This window comes from Cavia porcellus, unplaced genomic scaffold (genome assembly GCF_034190915.1).
Source record: "Cavia porcellus strain 051 isolate PalLab524CR breed Dunkin Hartley unplaced genomic scaffold, mCavPor4.1 scaffold_7, whole genome shotgun sequence".
Lineage (NCBI taxonomy): Eukaryota > Metazoa > Chordata > Mammalia > Rodentia > Caviidae > Cavia > Cavia porcellus.
The window spans coordinates 70,202,523-70,226,540 of NW_026947490.1; the positions used below are offsets into that span (position 1 = coordinate 70,202,523).

Sequence of the window (24,018 nt, forward strand, 5' to 3'; positions counted from 1 at the left end):
AGTGAGAAAGCATTTACAAAATAAGAAATGTGACTGCATGTAAAAAAAGAGAAAATCAGTAATCTAAGATTGAACTTTCAGAGACAGCCATTTGTATTATTGTCATATCTAGCAAAGGATATTAGAAAGAATATATGAAAATGTGAGCAGAAAATCGGGGAATTATGATTGCTTTTTAGTTAAATGTGCTCACAGGTAGATGAATGTGGAAGCCATGTGGACTTGATGAATAGCGCATGGAAACGAGGCTTTGGATTTCAGCGTGAAAAAGTACAGTGGTACCTTGGTTCATGAACTTCACTATTCGACAGTTTTGGAGAAGATGGCCACATCTGTATTGTGTAGGAAAGATGCCCAGGGTTGTGTTTGCCACCCAATGTGGAATTTGTCAAATGCTTTTCAGAACTGAATTGTTTGCGAACAGCAATGTCTGTAAACCAAGGTATTACTGTACTTAGGGATTTTAATGAGATCTGCATTGCTCTATTGACTGCAGGTACCTGTACCCAAATAGCAAGGTCCAAGAAGGGTGAGATCTGAATGAATTAAAAGTGTTTTGATAGGTGCAAAATGGTTTGAGTTAACCTGATGTTGCCCTGAGAAAACTAGGGTCTTTGAGTTTGTCTGAAGACCAGCTACCGTGTTATTGAATGAAGAAGGAGGGGTTTGTCTTTTCACAGTTCTGCTGTTTTACTAAGGGTCTAGCTAACTGAGAAAGGCATGAGCAGTCCAGTATCCGTAGGTGACTCCTCTTCTCCTGCCTTGGTAGACAATTCAGCCTCAAGCAAAAAGAGGGATATGTTGCAGCCCTTTCTTGGGCTTACCTTTGGCAGCTTTCTAAAATTAGCAATCAAAAGGTTATTACAATTGTAAATAGTAATATTCATCAAAGCTTACTTAACCCCAACATTTAAATCAGATGGTCCTTAATCAGGTAGTTAGAAATGCGCTACACTGGCTTATGCCTGCAGTATCCTTAGGTGCATTTCTCTTGAATGTGTTGAGTGTCTGCCCACTGTGCAGGACGTTTGTGTAGTTCCGTTTTTGTAGAACACTGACTCAGCATTTTCATTCCAAAGATTTTCTTTTAATTGAAGCATACATAGATTTTTTAAAAATTAATCTAGAGATTAAGATTTTTTTCTTATACATTTTTAAGAATTTAATTAAGATAATGGAGCATTGGTTCTTTATTAAGCATTTATGATGGTTTGTGTATTTTGATTTTTTTAAACAGTCACTAGTGAATTTTCAGGTGTAAGAAACTTGAGACAAGAGATAGTCCTGAAGCAGCTGCTTTTTATAAACATGATAAAATATTAATAATTTTTTTCTTTAGGGCTATCAGGGAATCTCAGGATCACCAGGTGTTCCAGGATCCCCAGGAATACAAGTATGTGATCTGTTTATACACATGTTAGAAATCTCACTTCTAGTGAACAAAAAACATAATTAACATAATCTAATTTTGTGATTAATTTAGGGAGCACGTGGACTACCAGGTTACAAAGGAGAACCAGGGAGAGATGGCCAAAAGGTAAATATGCACAGCTAAGATAGCCTTAGTGGTTTTATTCACTTAAGACAATAGATGTCTTCTGAGTAACTTCCATCAGAAAGTACGCTGTAGGTTTATGGTCCCCAAATACCTGTCCCAAGAACCCCTCTGGTTATCAGCATCTCCTACACACTTGTCAACAGGACCGTCACTGTTCCTTTATGATTTGGTGGAAATCATGGAAAAAGGATGTATGCATTAATGAAAAAATAAAGGAAAAATTATTTGTCCCTTTAGTTGAGCTTAAAGAATACATATACGAGTGGGCTTTTTGTTTGTACATCTTAAAAACTTAGAGTAAACTTTTTTGGGAATAGATGTACTTTGCTTAAAAATAAAAAAAGTGGCATTTCTTTCTGGTAGCATCTGTAACTGCTGTGTTATTTTCGGGTCATAAGTGCATGAATTTCACAAAGCCATGCATTCGCTTGGAGAAGATAGGGTATAAGTTATTTTCAGATCAGTGATAATTTATTTCAGAATTAACTTTTTTTTTGAGCTAAACCCTGATTTGTCAGAATGGACCTAAACTCACAATGCTGTTCCAGGTTCTATTCTTAAATTCCATGTGACTTTTGAGAATTCATTACCCAGAACTAAATTAATGTTAAGTTAATTAAAGCCTTTTCCTTTATTGTCCCTTTAAAATGTGGTTTCCTGATTTTCAGAAGTTGGAAGTTTAAAAAATACCCCCAAAATAGCTTTGACTTATGGCAGTGGAGGTTTTTTTTCCTCCCAGCATCCCACAGTGGCCAATGGGAGGTAGTCGTGTTCTCCATTAGGATATTTTTCCACAATAATTTCCATCTTGTAGCTGTTCTCTAAAGAGTCTCACAGTGGGAATTTCCACCTAGAATAATTAAAATTACATGCACTCCCTTGCTGACTTCAACATGTGTTCTTTATATCTCAGACAAGAGAGTATATGTAGATTTTTTCAGGTTGTCTTCCTCCTGAATTTCCAAAATCAAAAGGACTCGACTTCAGTTTGAAACTAATTTTATTTTATTAGCTGCTTTAAAAAAATTTCGAATATGAAGTATTTTCACTACTTTTCTAACCTTATAATGTTTACATCATGTGGAGGGATATGCTTTGATAACATTTAATTAGGTTATATTGGTTCTTTGATATATAGTTGGAGTTTTCCAACTGAGCTCTAGTTTCCAGTGACAAATTCAACTTTGGAGGTGCAGGAAGTTTTAATATTATTTTAAATCTATCTAGATTATATAAAAAACTCATTTTTTAAAACTTTTGTTGGGTTTAAGAAATAAAATACATTAATTATATTTCAAGGATTGTTATTGACACATCATTCATTTCTTTGTTAGGTGCTTAACATTCAAAATGTAATTTTCCTGTTGTCCCCAGTGAGCATGCCAGAGTGTCTTGGGAGGGACGCGAACTCTGTTCTTAAACAACACTGTTATTTCTGGGTTTCCAACAGGAAAAGACTGAGTGGTTTTACATTATTTCTGTTATATAGTCAGTCTAATCAGGGAACTTCAGTGTATATTTTGATAGACCAGTAATAAAGAACCAGGATAAATGGCTTAAGTTTATAAAATTAAAACAAACCCAATGGTGATATAAGAAGGATACATAGAAATGGCTTACCTTACCTTCTTTTTTTTTTTTCTCTCTCAAAAAAACGGAGTGTTTCATGTGATTCTGGCGAAACCTGGCACTTGTCCATACAAACAGGGATTTTCAGAAGTTTTTTTCTGCTTTCTATAGAGAGCATGGTGCCATAATTTCCTTTCAAAAAAGAATCTTACCTGAGAGGCTTTTCTGGCCCCAAAACACCAGCTGTGTGTGCTCTCAGTGTTCTCTGATGTTAGGTTTTGTTATGTATATATCGTGGCACTAACCCACGTGTGCTGTTTTCCTGCTTCTGTCCCCATTTTTGTATAGTCACGATCACTTCTTGATCTTTCAACCTAATTTTTTGTAAGGCTATAAAATGGATTAGTTTATCACAATGAGTCAATTCCACATTCTTCCTCATTTAGTGGCTGTCTTTCCCTTTATACATTTCAGAAATCATTTATATGTGCAAAAATATTTTTCCTAGTTCATACGTTTTTGACTTGGTTTTAGCCACACAGAAAATGTTTAATAATTATGTATGCATCAGTCCCTTGCCTGTATGTCTACTTGGGAAAGTTATGCATTTTAGAATTTTGAATATAATTACTCATACTTTTACTTTTGTGGCTATATATTTTTAACCTAAACTTTTGTTTTTTGGAGTAAGGTTATGTAAGCACTCATATTTCTTTCCTAACTGGACAATCAGTTACTGCAACAATATTCACAGACTATCAGTTTGTCTCCATTTATTTGGAAAACTGTCTTCTCTAATTCACTTTGGTTTGGCACTTTGTCTTTCCATTCTGTTCCATTGACCTATCTATCTTTTCCACTTCCAAACTGTATTATTATTGTTACTTCATAAGATGATTTAATACACTGGCAGGGCTGATTATTTTTTATAATCAGAATTTTCCTGGATATCTTTTGAATGCTTATTCTTCCAGATGAAGTTTATTGTTTTTTTTCTTTTTATTTTAATTAAGATTCCTTTACATTTATGGATTAATTTTAAAATGATTGTCATCTCTCCAATACTGAATTTTTCTATTTATGATTATGGCTTACATTTCTTTTTACTTTAGTTTTGAAAATTTACTGTACAGACACATTTCTTTTTACTTTAGTTTTGAAAATTTACTGTGCAGACTCAGTAAATTTTCAGGTCTCAAATGGGCAGAGTTCATCAAGGTCCATCAAAATATATATGTTTTGCATGTGTGTGTGTGTGTGTGTGTGTGTGTGTGTGTGTGTGTGTGTATGTGTGTGTCTTTGACTCTTCTTTCCAGATGACAGCAACAACCAAAATATTGCTTCATTCACATCCCTATACTCTTAGTAACAGGTGACCTACATTAATTAGGCATCTTAGTTTCTTTTTGTGAAACGTATTGTCTGGGTTGACAGAATTCACCGGATTCACTTTAATTGACTCAGAGATTATAAGAATGTTGTTTATAGCCATATCTTTGATTTTATCTTTCCTAGGGCCTGAGTTTTAATTGGACTTCTAATCTTTAAAGCCATTTTGCATTTATATTATTTACCTTTTAGAGATGAGAAAAAAGTATCTTTGCACATACTGCATTTTTAGATATGGCTTCTTCTTTTTACTTACTACTTACAAACTGGCCAATTCTTTGTAAGCTCATGTGTTTTTTAATTGTACCTTGTCAAATACAACAAATGACAATCAGATTATAATACCAGTTGTAGCAGTCACTTTCACTGTTACTGAAACACAATATCCAAAACCCACAAATTAAAAGAGGAGATATTTATCATGGCTTAAAGATTCAGAGGTCGTAGTCTATCCATGCTTTGGCCAGTTCCAAGGCAGAATATAGTAGAGGTTCAAGACAGAAGAAAGACATTCACCACACAGCCAGAAAGCAGAGTAAGGTGAGGAGACCAGAGGGGAATATGCCCTCTAAAAGCATGGCCCCTGGTTACATTCTTCTTCCAAACCAGGCCCTGTCTCCTAGTAGCAGATTCAGTTATGAATTCATCAGTGGATCAACCTACCAAGGACATAGTGACCCCAATAATCCAATCATGTTCCAAAAACTCTACCTCTGATCACACAAAAGTTTTGGGGACACTCTAGATCTACTTTATAGCATCTAGCCCTGACCCAAGAATGCTAATGGTCATCTCATAATGTAAAATATACGTAGTCTATGTTGAAGAGTTGCAAAAATCTTACGTGTCAACAATTTTAGACCAGTGCATAATCTTATAAAACTTCAAGACCTGCAAGCCAAAAGTTCTGCAGGCTTTCTGAGGGCATGATCCACTCTCTAACCCTGGCATCCAAATGTAGGCTCTGAATAAGTGATGAAGAAAGACTCAGAAAGGCTTCCAAAATCTCACTCAGGACATTTCAACCAAGAAAGGAGCAAAGCCTTCCAAAGTCTGAAGGGAAAAATTTTCAGTTATTTTTTTACATGTGACATGAAATACAGATAAATAGTAATAGAATGAAGACATTTGAATTAAGTGAATAAAGAGAATAAAGACATTTTCAGAGATATACTACACCAGAATGTTACCTTCCATCAATTCTTTCTCAGGAAGTCATTTGATGTTCCCCTAAATAAAGCAATGAACACAGATATAAAGAACAACAAACCTACACTGAAACAAATAATATGGTTACGAGACTTATCAAGGAATAGGAAATTTTCAATGCATATAATTGTGTTTAAAAGTTCTTTTGGTAATTCAAGGAAGTTTGAAGTTGAATATCACAGTTTAAAGGGAATTAATTAAACTAAAACACAATTTTAACTCTAGGAAAAAGAAATATTCGAGCAAGAGAAGCCAAGTAATTAGAGTATATTTAAGACATAACTACCAATGTTAATAGCTCTGACTACTGGCTTAACTAAAGCTGAAAAAAAGTTAAGGAGATTTGTTTTTGTTAGAAGGGGAAGAGAGGAAGGGCAGTCAGGTGATCTCAAGTTTTCATTCATAGTGTAAAGGCAGCAGATAATGTTGAAAATTGAAACTGTAGGTACAATGTAATCATGTATTTTAGTGTTTTGCCTCAGAAATTTAGAATTCTAAAGTAACAGTAATTGCTTTTGGATAATTTTTAAGCCTTGAATAACCTTTAGAAAAACTACATCAATCCTTAATAGCTAATCACTTCCTCTATTTCTTCCACCATCGAAATTAATACAGTTGTATGTATGCAGTGTCTTCATTTGCCAAGACAAAAGTAAGCTTGATCTAGATCATTCCATAACAGTTTTTTTCTCCTGTGTCTTCACATTTAACATTTGAAGGTAAGGCAACAGTATCCAACGTTTCCCACACTCCTAAGTAAAAATACGTCCAGTGATTAGAATCTTCTTCATGTTTGCTCTTGAGATAACAGGGATTTTCATCTTCATAGACATGTCTGACAGTTTGTAAGATTAGCATCTGTTAAAAACCTACATAGGCTGGAGGTTTAGCTCAGTGGCTTGTACTAGCCTAACTGGCTAGTACAAGGTCAAGAGTTCAATCCTCCCATCATCAAAAAGAAAAGAAAGAAAGAAAGAAAAAAGAAACAACAAAAAAGACATAATTCTAGTTTGTGTTGGGATTTTCAGTTCAGGGTCTGTCTTTACTGAGTCATGTGGAACCTTTAAGGCTGACTGTTTCTAGAGAATGTTGGCTGTAAACCATTTCAATTAATTCATTGTTTGGTCCTATAAAAAAGTCTATGTTGCTTTCTGAAGAGATGACAGTTCTATAAGGGTGAACTCAGGATTTCTTGTGCAGTCTCTGTAACTTTAAAATGTTTTCCTTCTTGCCAGGGATATATCCCAGCAACACAAACGCCTTCCTGGCAAGGACAAAGTCCTGAGTTCGATTCCCAGTACCCCCCCCCCAAAAAAAAAAAGATTGCCCCTTGCATCACAAATGACACCATGATAATGAAAATTAATCTTCATGAAGACAACATTTCATACAGATATAGATTTAAGTGGTTATGTTTGGAGATTCATTTCTAATGGTGATGTTAAATACATTTTAATTCTTGTTGAGTGTTACAATTCTTGGAATATTTTTCCTTTAGTTAATTTCAGTTTTATTTTCAGGGTGACCGTGGACTTCCTGGTTTTCCTGGACTTCATGGGATGCCAGGATCAAAGGTTGAAAACATCTCTTGTAATTTAGCAATGCTATATTTTAATTAAAATGAAAGTATGTTTACATTATATTTGTTTTAAGTAAATGTTTGTAGATAAATATAACGGTAAGTATGTTGAAATAAAATTATTGAGTTAAAATTGTCATCCTTTACATAAAATTTTAAAAGATCTCTCTAAATTCTCTCGTTACAAATGTGTAATTATGAGCAAGTTTACTATATACAGTGTGTGTAATGTACTATATGCTAATTGTCTCAACCTCAAAATCGGCATGTAAGCCCTGTTGCAGTACTTGTTTATCCTTATAAAGCCTGCAAAATAGAACTTATAGTGGATAAATTATTTTATTTTGATTTTGTCTATAATCTGTATTGATTTTTCTTCTAAGGGAAATACTTATTTTCTTTAAAACTCACTCATTTTGTGTCTGTCTTTCAGGGCAAAATGGGCCCCAAAGGAGATAAAGGTTCACCTGGGTTTTACGGCAAGAAGGGAAGTATGGATCCCACGCAGAGCACCCACACTGACCTTTCAGTGTAATCAAAGTAGCAAACTTGCATCTCCACTCAACTGTACAATTCTCAGAGGACTTATTTCAAACTATGAACAAACAGAAAGAAATGTCTAATGACTGCTATGTATAGTACCCTATAGGAATGCTGTCTGTTATTTTATTGTGAATTGATGCAACATTCACAGGGAGGGATTCTTTGGGAAGAGCTGCTGCTTTAAAGATATCCATGTTACAAACCTTTCTATCTCTTCACACTTAGGAAAGCTTGTATGCTTGGTGTTTAAAATGCCCACTACTTTTTTTATTTTGTGAAGATGTAGTGTCTCTGTCTAAATGCTTATAATAGTAATTTTGCATTCGTCAACACTTTTATTTAATTGTTTTACATTTTATCCACTGAACTGCTAAAAAGTCATGCCTTAACAAAAGTTGTAGAGCCAACAAGATCTGCGGTTTCACCAATCCTGCCACTCTGTTATGAGTTTAGCTTGTTAACTTTCCACTGTAAGTTTAAAAATTGAGAAACATTATTATAAGGATTATTTTTAAGTGTTACTTTTAATACAGGGTGCAAAAGGTGAAAAGGGGAATGCTGGTTTTCCTGGCCTTCCTGGACATCCTGTGAGTTTAACTGGAAAAAACATTCTTGAGTATTTTACCTTAAATAAATAAAAAGTGTAGTATCTTTCTCCAAAAAGATAAAGCAGTGCAAAAATATGTTAAAAATACATGTGTTTATTTTTCAGGGAGAACCAGGAAGACATGGAAAAGATGGATTAATGGGTAGTCCTGGCTTCAAGGTATTTACTAAAATAAAACAAAATGAAAATAATTTCTTTATTTTGTGAGTAAACATTAGAAGAATATACCAATACTAGAAGTTTTTACATATAGCATTGGATAAATTAAAATGCTAAAAGTTTTTGAATTTAATTTAAGAATGACTCTAATTTTCCTCTGAACCAGTCATGAACTCATGTGTGAGGAGCAAGACCACGGAATACTGAAAATTGAGAGTCATCAATAACCCATTCAGATGGGCTTACTTGGTGAATTAGAGGCAGGAATTCATAGCGCTGTGTCTCAAGGGATGGAAGTTTCAGGGGGAAGCTTCTACCCTAACCTTACAACATCTCTGGCTCTAAACCGTTTGGGGTAAGGATGAGCAGTCGGAGCAGGAGGGGGCTGCAGAGTGGCACTTCTGATGGTGATGCTTTAGCGCCATTACTTTCTTACAGAACATTGGTGATTTGCCACATAGTAAGTAGAAATGGGCTTTCTATGGTGCATAAGAGGACTCAAGGCTCTAATATAATCAGGCCAGTGCGTCTGGGATGTGTATAAGCCGATTTGGATCTCTCAGGACAGGATTTGTGGAATTCCTCAGAGCTGAAGGAGCCACTTGGTTAAGCAGTGGAATTAGAGATGTCATCCTATTTCCAAATAGTCAGCCTCTGAAGCTCAGATTTGCCCAGAAATCCATTCCATATGTTATAGTTGTAGTTTTATTTTCTTCTTTTGAAAAATTTGCCTATTTATTGGAAATTCTCTATGATTCCTCAAAGTTTATAGATAGTACTTCCTGTAAATGTGAATGTAAATATAAAATATTAGGCCTGTTTTAAAAAGCTTAGTCTTAGTTGTTTTTCCTCCTCCTCCTCCTCTTCCTTCTCCTCCTCCTTCTTCTTTTGGTACTGGGGTTAAAACTCATTCTCCTATTAATTATGTTCCACTGAATTTCATTTTCTACTTATTTGTTAGAAAAATTTATCAATTTTTGTTAGAATAAAACTGTTATGGTCTCTAATCATATGAATCATGTTATCTAATTGGGTTCTTCTATACCTGCAAAGTAGGCATTAATTTAGCTTTTATTTGTATGTTGTTAGTATAAATCCATATACCCCAAGAAGTAAGATTACTCTTTGAAATAGTAGAAGTTATAGAATAGACCAAGTTAGACCTTCAGCTTTCAATGAGGTTTTCTAACTCTATATCATTTTGCAAATTCTTTGACCCTTAGCTTCCTCCACTTGCGTATGTGAAATTCACCCACATATAATATACAATACAATGTTTTCTACTGTATTTACAGAGGTATGCACCCATCACTACAGGTAATTTTAAAACATTGTCATCCCCAAGAAAACCCCATGCCCATCATCATTGCCCATTTCCCTTCAAAGTCCTGCCTCCTGTACCCAGTGCTAGACAGCTGCTCTCCCTTCTCTCACTACAGATCCCCTGGTCTGGACATGTTCCACAAGTGGAATCATAAAATGCAATTTTTGAAACTGATTCTCTCACTTGTATCATTTTCAAGGTTGAACCATGTTTTGGTCTGTGTCAATATTTCATTCTTCCTCATAGCTGATGATATTTTACCAGATGGACTTATACTGTGGTTAGCATTTTGAGGTCAGTTCACTCTTGATGAGTGGCATTTAGAACATTACCCCTTCTAAGTGTTTTCCGAATTGTTGTAATCTTAGTTTAGATACTGAAGTCTATAATTTATTTTGAGTTAATTCCTATGTGTAATGTGAGAGAAAAGTCCATGTTCATTCATTCTTTTGTGGGTATTCAGGTATATAACACCATTTATCAAAATCTGTTACTTCCAATTGAATTGTATTCATGTATACACGTACAGTTATACAGAGTAACGAGTTCTCTTTTGACATATTTGTGTGTGCGTCTAATATGCTGTATCATCAACACCTGTTGCCCTGCTTGCTCATCCTTTTCCCCTGCCCTGAGTCCTGTCTTTGTCTCTAGTATTCTCTCTTCTATTTTTATGTCATGTTTCTTTCAATAAAATCTTTCTTTTATATATGGGAGGAAATATGTGATACCTTTGAGTCTGGCCTATTATTTTCCATGATGCTTTCCAGTTTTATCCATTTTCCTGCAAATAACATGATTTTATTTGACTTTGTGATGTGCCACTACTCTTACATTTTGTCATCCATATTTATAGTTAATGGCACCTGAGTTGTCTCCATAGCTTAGCTGCTGACAGTTGTACAGAGGCGCATACATATGAGGGTTATCTCTGCGGAATGCTGACTTTATTTCATTCAAAAGTGGTTCACCAGGGTCAAGTAATAGCCCTATTATTATTTACTTGAGGACCTTCAGAACTGGTTTCCCTAGTTGCTGTAATAATTTACATTTCCACCAACAATGTGGAAGACTTCATTTCCTTCCCTACATCCCTACAGACAGAATTTATTGTGTGTATGTGTGTGTGTGTGTGTGTGTGTGTGTGTTATGAATTCATTCTGACTAGGGTGAGATGGAATCTCAATTTAGGTTTGATTTGCGTATATCTGATGGGAAAGATGTTGAGCATTTTTTTTCATATACTTATTAACCATTTGTACTCTTTTTTTTTTTTTTTTTTTGAGAAGTGATTATTCAGTTTATTTGCCTGTGTACTGCTTGGGTTATTGATATGTTATTATTTATTATTACTATTTTTGCTGCTAAGTTTTTTAAGTTCTTTATGTATTCAGGCTATTAATATTCTATAAGAAGAGTAGCAAAGATTTTCTCCTCTTCTGCAGGCTGTCTCTTCATTCTGTTATTTCCTTTGCTTTCAGGGTTGATGCAATACCTTTTGTTGATTCTTGCATTTCTTTCCTGTGCTATTGGACTTCTATTCAGAAAGGTTTTGTGAGTACCTGTTCATTGAAGTGCTTCTCCTGTGCTTTCTTCTAGAATTTTCAGTTACACTTAGGGGTTTAAAATTAGAATTGACTTTGTACATATGGATATCCAGATTTTCCAGCATCATTTGTTAAAGAGGCTGTCTTTTCTCTAGTGTATGGTTTTGGCCTCTTTTTCAAGAATCAAATGACTGTAACTTTGTGGGTCTATTTCTATGTCCTCTGTCCTGTTCCATTTTTATGGCTGTGCTGTCCTGTTTTCATTACGTTAACTTTGTAGGGTATTTTAAAATCAAATATGGTGACACAGCTTGCTCTTTTTACTCAGGGTTGCTTTGGCTATTCTGAGTCTCCCATGTTTTCATGTTAATTTTAATAGTTCTTTTAAGAATGACATTTGTATTTTATGAGGATTCTCAAATATCAATTGATTACATATGTGAGAAGCTGTTTTTAGATTTTCAATTGTGCTCCATTAATCTGTGTCCTCCTCCTTTCCCCAAAGGCACACTATCTTGATTATCATCATCATTTTAAAATGTTTTGAAGTCACTTAGCATAAATACTATAATTATCAAAGCATCTGCTTTTTTTATGCGTTGGTACCAAGGATCAAACTCATGGCCACTCACTTGCCAGGCAGGTGCTTGGACCTCTGAGCTAAATCCCAGCCCAGCATCTGATTTCTTTTTATCTAGATTTTTATTCAAATACCCCAAATTATAATTTAGTTATTTTATAGATTTTTAAAAACTTTTTTCTATCTCCTTTCTGCTTCCTTTTCCTACATTTTTCTAGCTTTCAAAAATTGAGAATTAGCCAAGTATGATGACACATGTCTGACATCCAGCACTAGGGAGGCTGAGGCAGGAGGATCACTGAGAATTGGAGGCCAGATGTAGCAAGACCCTGTCTCAAAAGCCAAAATAAATAAATGATAAATAATAAAAATCAAAGAATCTTTTTTCTATTGCTTCAGTTGTATCACCTCAATTCTGTTGTTCAATATCTTCATTAACATTGTCTTTTTATAGTAGACATACTGCAGTGTTGGTTTTTGCCACTTTTCCCTAGCATTATTAAAAGAGTTTTTACCTTTGTTTTAGATAGAATGGCCCTTTATTCTTAGTATCTTGCCAATTTCTTGTTATATTGCATTGTGTCAGAGCATGTTATTTGTAGAATTTCTTCTTTATGAACTTTGTTGAATTTTTTCTTTGACTTACTATACACTCAATATTCAGAAATGTTTTCCTGTGCATATGAGAAAGTAAATTCCTATTTTCAGAGAGCAAAGCTCATTATGCATTCCTTCTTTAAGATATATTATTAAATATTTTTATCTTTAATGTACTTAATTTTTATTTCTTGTCCTATTTTGGAGAGTGTCTTATGTGTGTTTTCTTTTTTCTTCGTTTTTGTCAATTTCACCTTTTATCTTCTGTTTCATGAGTTTCTGTTTCTGAATTATTTGCTGTATACTCATTATTAGTACATATTCATTTCAAATTGTCATTTAGTATTCTAATTACCATTTTTGCCTCCTCTAATAACTAACTTCTATCTTGTCTTATCACAGGATTATATACCTTATTTCTGATTATGCTTACGTGTTTGCTATATTTTTGCTTATTCTGTTACTACCTTTAATTTCTCGGCTGTTTTACCTGTGATTCCTGTATGGAGCATTGAATTTGTCTTTGCTATTCAAAATAACTTCAGTTTTAGTAGATTCATTAAATTCATTTTTATTCATTGATAGCTTTGGTCTTATCTCTCACACTTGTTATAATTTTATTAGAATAGATTCATTGTTTCTCAATGTGAATGTGTGCCTTTTTGTGTTAACAATATCTTAGTCATTTAGGAAGATTTGTTAATTTATGTTGTAGTGGTCTCTGTACTAACTTGATTGTCATTCTATATGTGCCTTAAATATCTTAAGAGATACTTAAATATCTACTCCACTGCAGTAAATTTAAATGACCCCTACTATGTGAGTAGATCCCTACTAGTAGTGAATTTATTCTACTTCCCCTTTCCCTTATCATTTTGTTTTAATCCTGTTCTACTTTGTTACGTATAATATCTATAGACTGCTTTTCTTCCCCCTGTACCTTTGTTTCAGAGCTGCAGTTAATTTACTTAGCACTGATTCCCTGCTGCTCTAGCCCTACTCCTAAGTCATGCCTTGGATTTGATGAAGTCTCTCCACTAGCATATTCCTCACGAGGAGATGCAAGTACAGACTTCCTACATTCTACTATTCTGACATATGTCTCTGTACTCTCGATTTTTGAATAGTAGCTTGGCCAGTTGTAAAACTCTCCTTACTGTTTTTAACCATTTCCCTTTAATTTCTTAGAAATGTCACTGCATTGTGATTGTGTTCATTGCTGATCCCAACTGATGTGTCTTTCTTTTGTAAATAATTTTATCTTTCTGTGTGGAAATTTTGAAGGGTGAAACAGTATTATACGTACACTCTAATAATCTAAGTATGCATTTGGATTAAGAATTCCAGTTATGGGGCTCAGTGGCATAAGTGCCTGCCCAGTAACCACAAGTTTGTGAGTTCAATCCCCGGTACCGAAAGAAAAAAAAAAAAAAAAAATTCCAGTTACCCGCCCCCCCCGCGCCAACTTTTGCTCAGCAGTTAGCCATAGGGCTTCCTTTACTTCTGCAAGGTTCTGTTAGTTTAGGGTTTTAAACTTTGGTTATGGTGCTGTGGTTTTGTCTAAAGTACTGCAATTACAAGTATTTCGAGACTTCTTTCAATGTTTTCTACGGCTATCATTTTTATTTTTAAAATTGGTTCTGTGTTATTAGATATAATTAGTTTTTCCTCAATGCCTTCTTAATTTTCAGTTAAATTCATTCCCCTGTGCTTTTTTACTAATAATTTAACTATCATAGTCATCACGTCTTAGATGATTTTGTATTTTTTTCCAAGTTAATATGATTCTTGATTATTTTGTATCTTACTTTCTTCAATTTTCATTCTGAGTCTTTGATTTCTAAATTTTTAATATATGAAAATACTTGTATGTTTGTTGACCAGGGCAACAGAATTTTGTTGCAATTTTCTTCTATTCTTTGTTTATTTTTCTGAGAAAAATTTAGTCAAATGTTTGATTCACATTTTTTTCTTTTGGTTCTTTTGTTTGTGTGTTGTCTGCCAATTCTTTTTCAGTTTGAAATATCTAATATTTATTTGGATCTGCACAGATAGGGAAGCGTGTAAGAGTCTGATCAGCCCTCTAGGTGTCCTAGCTCTGTAGTGTCTCCTTTCTGTGGATAGTAATCTTTAATCACTTTTATTTATTGAAGAATTTGGCATGTCAGGAAAATGGAGGCATGAAAATGTGGTGTTCATTTTAGGTTACTATGGTGCTTCCAAGGGGAGATGTCCAATAAGCAATTAGATTGATATAAGGAACTCTATTTTCTTGGAAAGTCCAGAGAAGCACGATACTGCTCCGAGTTGGAAGAGCTTATCTTAGATGAGGCACAGCTCTCATGTGGTGATAAAGGACAGATGGGTGTATGTTGATTTCACTTCCATTTTTCTAAGACTGTGAGAGTTGTCATTTATTGAAATGAGGGAGAAAACAAGTGTTAGGGTTTGTGTCTGGATGTCCCCCCAAAGATTCATGCATTCATGGGGGTCAGACTTTTTGGAGGTGGCTGAATCTAGAGTTTGTGGTTGGTTCATTGGCTAATGGTGGGATTGGAGGTGTGAACGATACTCCTGCCCTGGGGGCAGGTAGCCCACATATAGTGTAAAAGAGGAAAAGAGGTCTGTTCCTCCCTTTTGCTCTTGTTGCTTTTGGTGTCTTCCGCCACATGAATGGTTGCCTCTCTGCCATGCAACCCTTCCATGTCAGAGCCAGTTGATTATGGACTGAAAGCTCTAAAGACTCTGCGCTAAATAAAACTTTCCCTCTTTAACTCTGGGTGTTAGGAATTTTGTCTCAGCAACAAGAGAAAATTAACTAAGATAACAGGGAATTATTGATCATACAATTTTTTATGTGCCATAATATTTTCATATATGTGGAAAATGTAGAGAAAAATGAAGGAAATATAAAAGCTGCAAAAGTTTCAATTGAATCTGTGTGATTTTAATATAGTTTCTTTCTGTACTTAGAACACAAGCAAAGGTCTGAGGCAACTTCCAGTTTGGTTTACTGAGATTGGAATTTGCATAGAATGGTGAGGGAAAGGATCAGAATTTTAGAGAGTTGTTCAAATGATGAAATATGGTGATTAAGCTGGATATGAAAGATAGGAAAAGGAAGATTACAACAAATATATTTATTGACTAGTTACATCTGGTTCTTTTCTCAGTACCTTGTATGTATTTTATCATTAATGTCATAAACCATTTTTGGTTATAAGTGAAAAAAAAAAAAACTTTGTCTTTCTTCAGATGAGAAAATCAAGCAATAGGGAACTTAAATAACATGTCCAACATCATGTAACCATCCATTTAATGATAAATTCCTTCACAAAATTGTTAAAAATGATTTTATACCAAAACAATCTTCCCCAAATGTAGAAAATGATGATGCAAATGACTCTTGTTTTTATGAGATTTTAACTAGATTAATGTAAAGATTGACCCTATTTTTCTTAAATTATACCAAGATCTAAATAGCACAGCTGGGAACTCATCATGAGTGGATATTGTTAAAATTCCAACTTACTGACGGAGGGGAACCATCTGTGGCTTCGGCTATATGCCTAACTGAAATAATAGCTTATCCTGTTTGCCTAAAGCAGAAAAAAAAAAAAAAAATGTCTGAAGTTGGAGCATCATGGATGTTTAACACCTGAGTTCTTGTTCAGCAAGATTAAAGGATTTAGTCACATGTGCCCAGGAGGTGTCACTGGTGAGAGAGAATCCAGAGCCTGCCACAGGACCCCCTGTGCTCTAGATGCCTCTTTGGTGCCCCAGGGCCTGTGCCTTGAGCTAACAACTAGGAGAGCTCCTGGGTTCCACCCACAGCACACAGAGACCCATTCACATGCGAAAGACAAACTGAGCTGTAAGGTCACAGTCAAGATAAAGTGTTTCTTCAGTAATAAAGTAGAGACCTTCCTACTAGGATGTTTCCTTTCATCAGCAAACCATACCGCCCACCTGGCTATGGCATTGCTCTGACTACAGTCTAAGTTATTCTCCTTTCTTTCACTTATTAATTTATGGGCAGGAGCGTCTTTAGACTGCAGCATGAAAACAAATGAATATGCAATGTAAGTTTCTCACATTTGTTTTTAGCAAAATTTGCTACTGTGAAATAACTGTGTTGTGTGGCCTAAATCATCTTGGAAATTAACCACAGAAGTTGGATTGAGGAATAACACTGAGTATGACAGGTTTTTTAAATTTATTTTATATCAAGAAATAATTTTCTAAGAGAATATAAAAATGATAAATTAGAGGTACAGTTGTGATATAAACTTTTCAATACATCAGACAAAGAGATCTGTACCAGATTTTCCAGACCATGAAGGTGAGAAGTAATGTCTTAAAATTCTGACAAGTGATACTAAATTTTACAGAATAGCTGTGTATTGCATTTTTAATTTAGGAGAAGTAGCCAGGAAGAGAATTATCTTATATTATAGTTTCAACACTCTGGGATGGGGAAGGCAAGAAGACCCTAAGTTTGAGCCCAGCTTAGGAAAGTTAGTAATTAGCAAGAACATAGCTCAAATAAATACAAATTAAAAACAAAAGGGATGCGAATGTGGCCCAGTGTGAAGGCCCTGGGTTCAAGTCTGGCTATAGCTAAGAGTGTATAAAAGAAAAGAAAGGAATGAAGAGAACAGTGGTCCTAGGTGAAGATTACTAGCTATCATCTTGTTAACCTGCATAATCTTCTGATAGCAAATTTTCAGATATTCCCTTTTTCCTTTGAAACTGAGCATCTAAAAATGAATAGTGCATTTTTCCTTGCTTAGTATACTCTAAAGATTGCAGGAAGAGGACAGAGAGCCTAACATTGTGTTTGGTGGTAGTCTAAATATGATAGATGTCATGAAAACCAATAGGAAAGTAGATCTTTTATAAATGGAACAGAGACCAAGAGCTGGAGGAAAGCGGGAGGAGGAGATGGACACAGGTGGTCAGAAGAATTAAGATGTGTTAGAAATGAACCAACTTCCCGTGATGAATGCCGTCATTATGTACTGCGGACGTGTGTAAAGAAATATATAAAAGACAAACCTCATTTAAAGATATTTCCTACCGTTGATGAATGTGTGAGGAAAACAATACTTAGATAAGCAGTGTAGCATGACATCTAAAGAGCAACACGGCCAACATTAAATCCAGAGCTGGATTTAAAGCTGTATTGTACAATATCATCATTTATAGTGGAGAGGAATAGATCATCTTAAGACCCTGTCACGAAATATGGGCTAGATCAGTAGTTTTCAAAGTGTGGTCCCGAGATCAGGCCTACCAGGACTTTCTAGAACTTGATAACCATATTCTAGGAATCTAACCAGGAGCTCTTGAGTCAGAAGTTGTGGGTTGGGTCCCATGGTCTGTAGTTTAACGGCTCTCCAAGAGATTTGATAAAACTGGAGTTTGATAGTTAATGATGTAGAGTCCAAAAATGGGTTACATTTTGTTCATCTAATTCTGTATTATTCTGGTTGTCTTTCCTAACAAGAAATGGGAAAAATGACAATAAACCCTCAAATCACTGTAGAATATCAGTGTTTACAAATGTTGCTAACTGATAGGACTGTGTGTGTGTGTGTGTGTGTGTGTGTGTGTGTGTGTGTGTGTGTATGTGTTGTGCTCATATAAGCAGGCACATGTTCTGATACTGGAGACTGGACATAAGGCTTCCTGCAGGATAGGTGAGCACTAAGTTACACTAAGTTACAGCCTCAGTCTGTTTCGTCACTCCCCCCTGCATCCCCCTGCCCCCCCCCCAAAAAAAAGTCCTAATTACAAGACAATAAGAAGTTAGGTCAGTGGATAGAGATGTAAAAGAGGTTTTCCTTCTTGGACCAAGTGGCCATGCAATCTCACAGTGCTTCTCCTCTTTGACAACTGCCCTCCTCCCTTGAGTTGATGCATAGAAAATCCACACTGCAGATTTGCTCAGTAAGTCACAGGGGGTGGTACTACTTGAAGGGGGGAAGATAAGTGGCCTAATGACTTATATCAAATGGCTATGTCTGAAGCCCCTGGAGATTTGTTAGAACTGAGAGTGCTGCTGGGCCTTCCTTCTCCAGCTTCTGATTCAGCTGATAGCAGCCAGGGCCTGGAATTTGCACATCATGGTTCCCACGTGGAGAAGGTGACCAGAGCTTTGAGGGCCTCCATTTGAGAACCAACTGTGGGGGGGCGGGGGTGAGAACCAACTGTGTGTGTGTGTGGGCGTGAGAACCGACTGTGGTAGTACTTCACTGTAGTATTTAGGAGTTAACGTATCCCTTTTCTCGATTTTTCAGTCATATTAAAGCTGCTCTTCTCGCGTTAAGCAGACCTAACGTATCTTTTTGTTTTGTCTGATTTGATAAACTTTACTGTAGAAGCAGTAGGTCAACAGGAACTTCCTTCCCTCCAGTTTGGTTAATTTACAGGAAATCATTATATTTTTTCCTTTTCGTAGAAAAAAATTCAGACAGATGAAACATTTGAGTTTAGCGGTGTTTCACCATGCTAATAAAACTCAAGAATTCATGGAAGTGAGGGGATGAGGGTTTATGTGGGTGATATGACTGAAGACTTCCCTGATGGCTGATTATGTTAGCGGAGTCTTATAGGTTCTTCTGTGTTTCATTTTCTACAGTTTTTGGAAATGCACTAGAACATGAAACACTAAAAATAGTGTGAGAAAATGCTTTATATTCAATGAATATATTTTGAAACATCTGTCTTTGTACCCGTTTCAGCTCACGTATTTTAAACTTTTTTACAAAAATCCTGTTGTTTAACCTACCCTCTTTTTCTCATCTATGATGAATATTCCCTTTGATGTAAAACAAATGTTTCATAATTACTTGAAGAGGATTTATTTCCTGGTCACACAAAAGCAAAACCATTGGTTTTAATGGTTTAGGTTTGAAAAAAATCTGTCAATAATGTGCATTTAAATTTACAATCAGCAGGGGCTGAGGATTTAGCACAGCGGCATAAGCACCTGCATGGCAAGCACAAGGTCATGAATTCAATCCCTGGTACCAAGAAAAAGAAAAAAAATATGTTAGAAAACGTTTATAATCAGCTACTATTTATTGCTTTAGTAGGTAGTAGATCAGCTATATATGTATATACTGGCAATTGATTCATTTGTGAAAATTGTTTAATATACTAAATAATGGATATATAATATGCTTAAATAATTATTTAAATTATGTAACTGAAAACTATTAAAAATTATTGGCAGGTGGTACCTAAAATACATATTATAGATGTTTATTTTAAAAAGGTAGATACTGAATTAATGAGTCAAACTATTTTAAGGAGTAACCTATGTGTAGCTAGCTCCATTCATTCAGAATGATAATAATTTTATTTTGATTTCAAAATTCAACTTTGGGAAGGCAAGGTATTTAATAGCATGATTTGAAAATGAAAATGAAAATCAAACAGGAAAAGGACTGATACAGAAGGATTATTCAGTATCACAGTTAATAATAAATATATATGTTTATATAGTCACTATATGGATTTCTGAAAAGGTTGTTTTTAATGAAGAATAAATCCAATAATCCAGAGATAATTTTATTTGTGTGTAGCATGCTTTAATATGTAAATTACATACCATTATTGTACCAAGTAGACATGAAAATGCATTTTCTGTTTCTTTTTTCAAATCATTAATAGGGAGAAGCAGGATCCCCAGGCATGCCCGGGCAGGATGGACCTCAGGGAGAGCCTGTGAGTACTTTCTCCATTCATCATAAAGCACGATGTTTTTGGCGTGTCATGAAATCCTATGACTATCTAAATTCTCCTCCTCTTTGCTATTCTTGTTCAATGACTTTCAGATTTTGGAGGTTGTAGAGATTTGTGTGGAGCATTGTAATACATTGTAATACAGATGGGGAAGTGGGTTAGGTGCAGTGTGACTCCAGCCACACCCCTCCTGTCTAAATTAGCAGCTAGCACACACATCTCAGTCCCCTGCAGAGCCTTTGACCTGTGTCACTTTGCCACTGGTGCATTATTTTGTAATGTGTTCTCTGAGCTCATGACTTTAGTAAAAATCGGAGTATAGAGATATAACATTAAGAAAGTACTAGATAAGAATACTAGATGTCTGTACTTTTAGCAAGTAGGTCAGATGATTCTTCAGATGAATTTTGGAAATGTAGACGTGCTTCTTTTATTTCTACAACTCATAACCAACATTGATTTACTTATTTTAATTTTTGTTAGTACATTTTTCAGTGCATATTTATATAGTAGATCTCATTTCATTCATCAAATATGTCTCTTCTCAGAGAACTTGCAATTTGTATGGGCAGGAGGAAGTAGGTCAACAAATGAAATAATAAGTTTATTAGCATTCATCATGAAGTGTACAGTTGGCAGCCCAGAATTCACATGCTAGACGTGTGACAGAGCTTACCAAGGCTTCTTATTCAGGGTGGAAGGATTGAACTCTTAGCATTCTTCAAATTTACCTGAAATTTCAATGTGTGTATTATGATGCACTAGAGTAAATTCTATATAAAGCTTCTGCCCTTGATAATATAATTTGGGAGGCTGAAGTAAAAGGATGTAAATGACTCCCAGCATAAGAATGTTTATAGTAAGGGCCACATCGGAATTAGTCCTGGATTTGGAAGACCAAGGTAAAGACAGTCTCTGGCTCTGCTATGTGCTGGCCATGTTTATGGGACAGATCACTTTATGTCTCTGAATACCTCTGACTTCTTAATAGGGTAGATGTTTATAAAGCTTTTTAGTAGTGCTGTTGTGCTTTTTAGTAGTGCTTCCGTAGGAAACTTGAAAATATTGTCAAAATAGTACACAATTGCATGGAATTATTCTAAGTACTAAGGAATATAGGAAGGCAGTCCTGCATCTTGAATGGCTGAGAAATTTTTACCAAGGACTGGGAACTAGAATTGAAATGAAAAGATGGGGGACTGGGCACTAGCCTGGGTGAAAGCACACAGATGAGGTGGTTGAAAGTGTGCCCACAAGGCAAGGAAATAATCCAAACGAAGTGCTGAGGATGCAGTGAAAGGACCTGTTGCAGGATAGGAACTGTGGAGGAAGGCAGAGAGGACTGTAACGTGGAGATCTTTATCTATCAGTTAGAAGGTAAACCGTTAATTCACTTCCCTTTGAAATTTTTGGAAGGATAAAAAGAATAAATGATAAAAAAAAATGTTTCAGAAGCAGTTTCTGAGTTATTGGTTGTAAGTAGAATGTATGGAAAGGGGAAGACACTGTAATAATCCCCGAGTTTGTGACAGACAAGGTGTGGGCGTGAGACCTCCAATATGGTCGAGCTAGCAATGCAGAATGTTCTCGGGGAGCAGGTGGGTTCAGTGCATCTTGGCACTGATTTTTCTTATGGTGGAAGAACTTCAGGGCCTTGGGACTAGATATGAAAGTGGGTGTAATTAGTCATCTGTGTTGTAGTTTCAGGAACAATGTGAAGAGGAAGAGAGAAATAAATGCAACAAATGGCAGTGGCAGGAAGGGAGATAAAAAGAGGGAGAGGAGGGGGAGGCAAAAGGGAAGAAAAATTAAGAGGGAACGATGACACCACAGAGATCAGAACTGGGTCCTGCAGCCGGTGAAGGAGCTCAGTGATGCGATGTCTGCCTGACAAGTAAGAGACCCTGAGTTCAATTGCAAGTAACCTCCCCAGAAAGAGCTGGGTCCTTATTATGAGAGGACTACATTAGAAATGTTTGTGAATTATTTAGAATTTTCCCATAGAAATAATGTCACAAAGGGAAGATTGGCTAATACATCTCTGTAAACAGTCATATGTTAGTATAAGGAAATGTGTTTACTTTGGATTTAGTACTTTTCAGTTCTGCTAATAAAAATATCAAGAACATTAAATAGGAAATGAGGCACTCTGGGGAATTTTCTTCCTGGGGCTGCCCTCCTCTCTTCTGGGCAGAATCCTTGCTCTTGCCCTGCATTATCCAATCTTACTCTTTTCTCAAGATGTGTTCTTGTCTAAAGTTTTTGTGCTACAATAAATTTCCATGGAAGACACCACAGGTCTTCAGACTTCAATCTTTACCTTCTTTCCCTTCCAGCATTTATTGTGTTTCTATCGTGTGTGGTTCAGTAGTGAGAGAAACACAGGGATGGCCTCATGGAAGCTCGGGGCTTAGTAGATGGTAAAGGAGTGAACAAAACAGAAGCCCAGTTATGATGATCTCAGAGACAGGTAAATGAGGAGTTGAGACAGATGGTGATGAAACTAGGGACTGGAGCTTATTTAGGTGCAACCCAAATGCAATGTAGATACAAAATGGGGAGTCACTGATTGAGACTCCCGTACCTGCCCCACAGATCCACTGAGGAAGGAGGAGGGAGATGCTTTATGCCAGAGGTCTCTTCTCTGCGCCATGGACTAGTATAGGTTTCTAGCCTCTCAGGAGCCTCGCCACACAGCAGGGGGTGGGCGGTGGGTGAGTGCGGGAGGCTTCCTCTGTGCTCATAGGCACTGCCCCTTTGTTGTTCGCTATTTGAATCTACCTCCTGTCTAATGAGTGTGGAATTAGATTCTCACAAGAACAAGAACCATACTATGAACAGTAAGTCAGACTTGTAAGGAATATTATGCTGTGAGATTGACCTTTGCCATTTGTGAAAAGTTTAAAACAGAAAAAAATAATCCCTAACATTTGTTTGCTTTGTAATACGGAGATTGTTCCATTCTATGTGAATAATGATTTCAAGTATTTATAGTAAATGATTTGTCCCCACTAAAAATACATGTTTAGTGTACTTTTTCTGTAATGTGGTAGCCAAGAAAATTAATAGACTTTAAATCAGAAGAAGAGAAGCTCCTAGAAAAATGCTTTTAAGCCAATTAAACACAACTTATTGCAGCCTGGTGGTGATTCATCCCTGTTAGCAGATTGATACATATAAACACTGGCTCCTGGAATTCAAGTTGAAAACAAGGAGTCTTTCACTGGGAATGATTATATTACTTTATAGTATAAATATGCTTCCATGTCAGTATCTTCAATTTTAAAGGCTAACTAATCAATCCTAAAAATAATTCAGTACTATACGTAATTTACTTTCTAAATGGTAAATTATAACAAATTAACTTTAATTCAGTTAACTATAAACTTAATTTTAACACTTTGCTATATATACTATAGTTGATTTAACCAGCAATCACTGGGTTAGTGATTATAGTCTTTTCTTACACATTAAACATAGTTAAGAATATCTAGTTTTATCAGATTTTATCCTAGTTAACAGTGTGGTGATTAGTTATGGTTCTGGCATCCCAAGGTCACATGAGCCAGTAGAATACAATGCGGTATGAATGCTCTGGTAGTAGA

The 24,018-nt window shown here is 35.7% G+C and overlaps 1 protein-coding gene across 1 annotated transcript in view; it reads left to right on the plus strand.

The window, feature by feature from the left end:
• Positions 1-24,018, plus strand: part of Col21a1 (collagen type XXI alpha 1 chain) — a 163,348-nt gene that overhangs the window by 100,468 nt on the left and 38,862 nt on the right. The window contains exons 12-18 of the mRNA XM_063253813.1: positions 1,340-1,393; positions 1,484-1,537; positions 7,246-7,299; positions 7,738-7,789; positions 8,379-8,434; positions 8,560-8,613; positions 20,342-20,395. Of these exons, the coding sequence (XP_063109883.1) occupies positions 1,340-1,393; positions 1,484-1,537; positions 7,246-7,299; positions 7,738-7,789; positions 8,379-8,434; positions 8,560-8,613; positions 20,342-20,395 (378 nt within the window). The remainder of the gene's footprint in view (positions 1-1,339; positions 1,394-1,483; positions 1,538-7,245; positions 7,300-7,737; positions 7,790-8,378; positions 8,435-8,559; positions 8,614-20,341; positions 20,396-24,018) is intronic.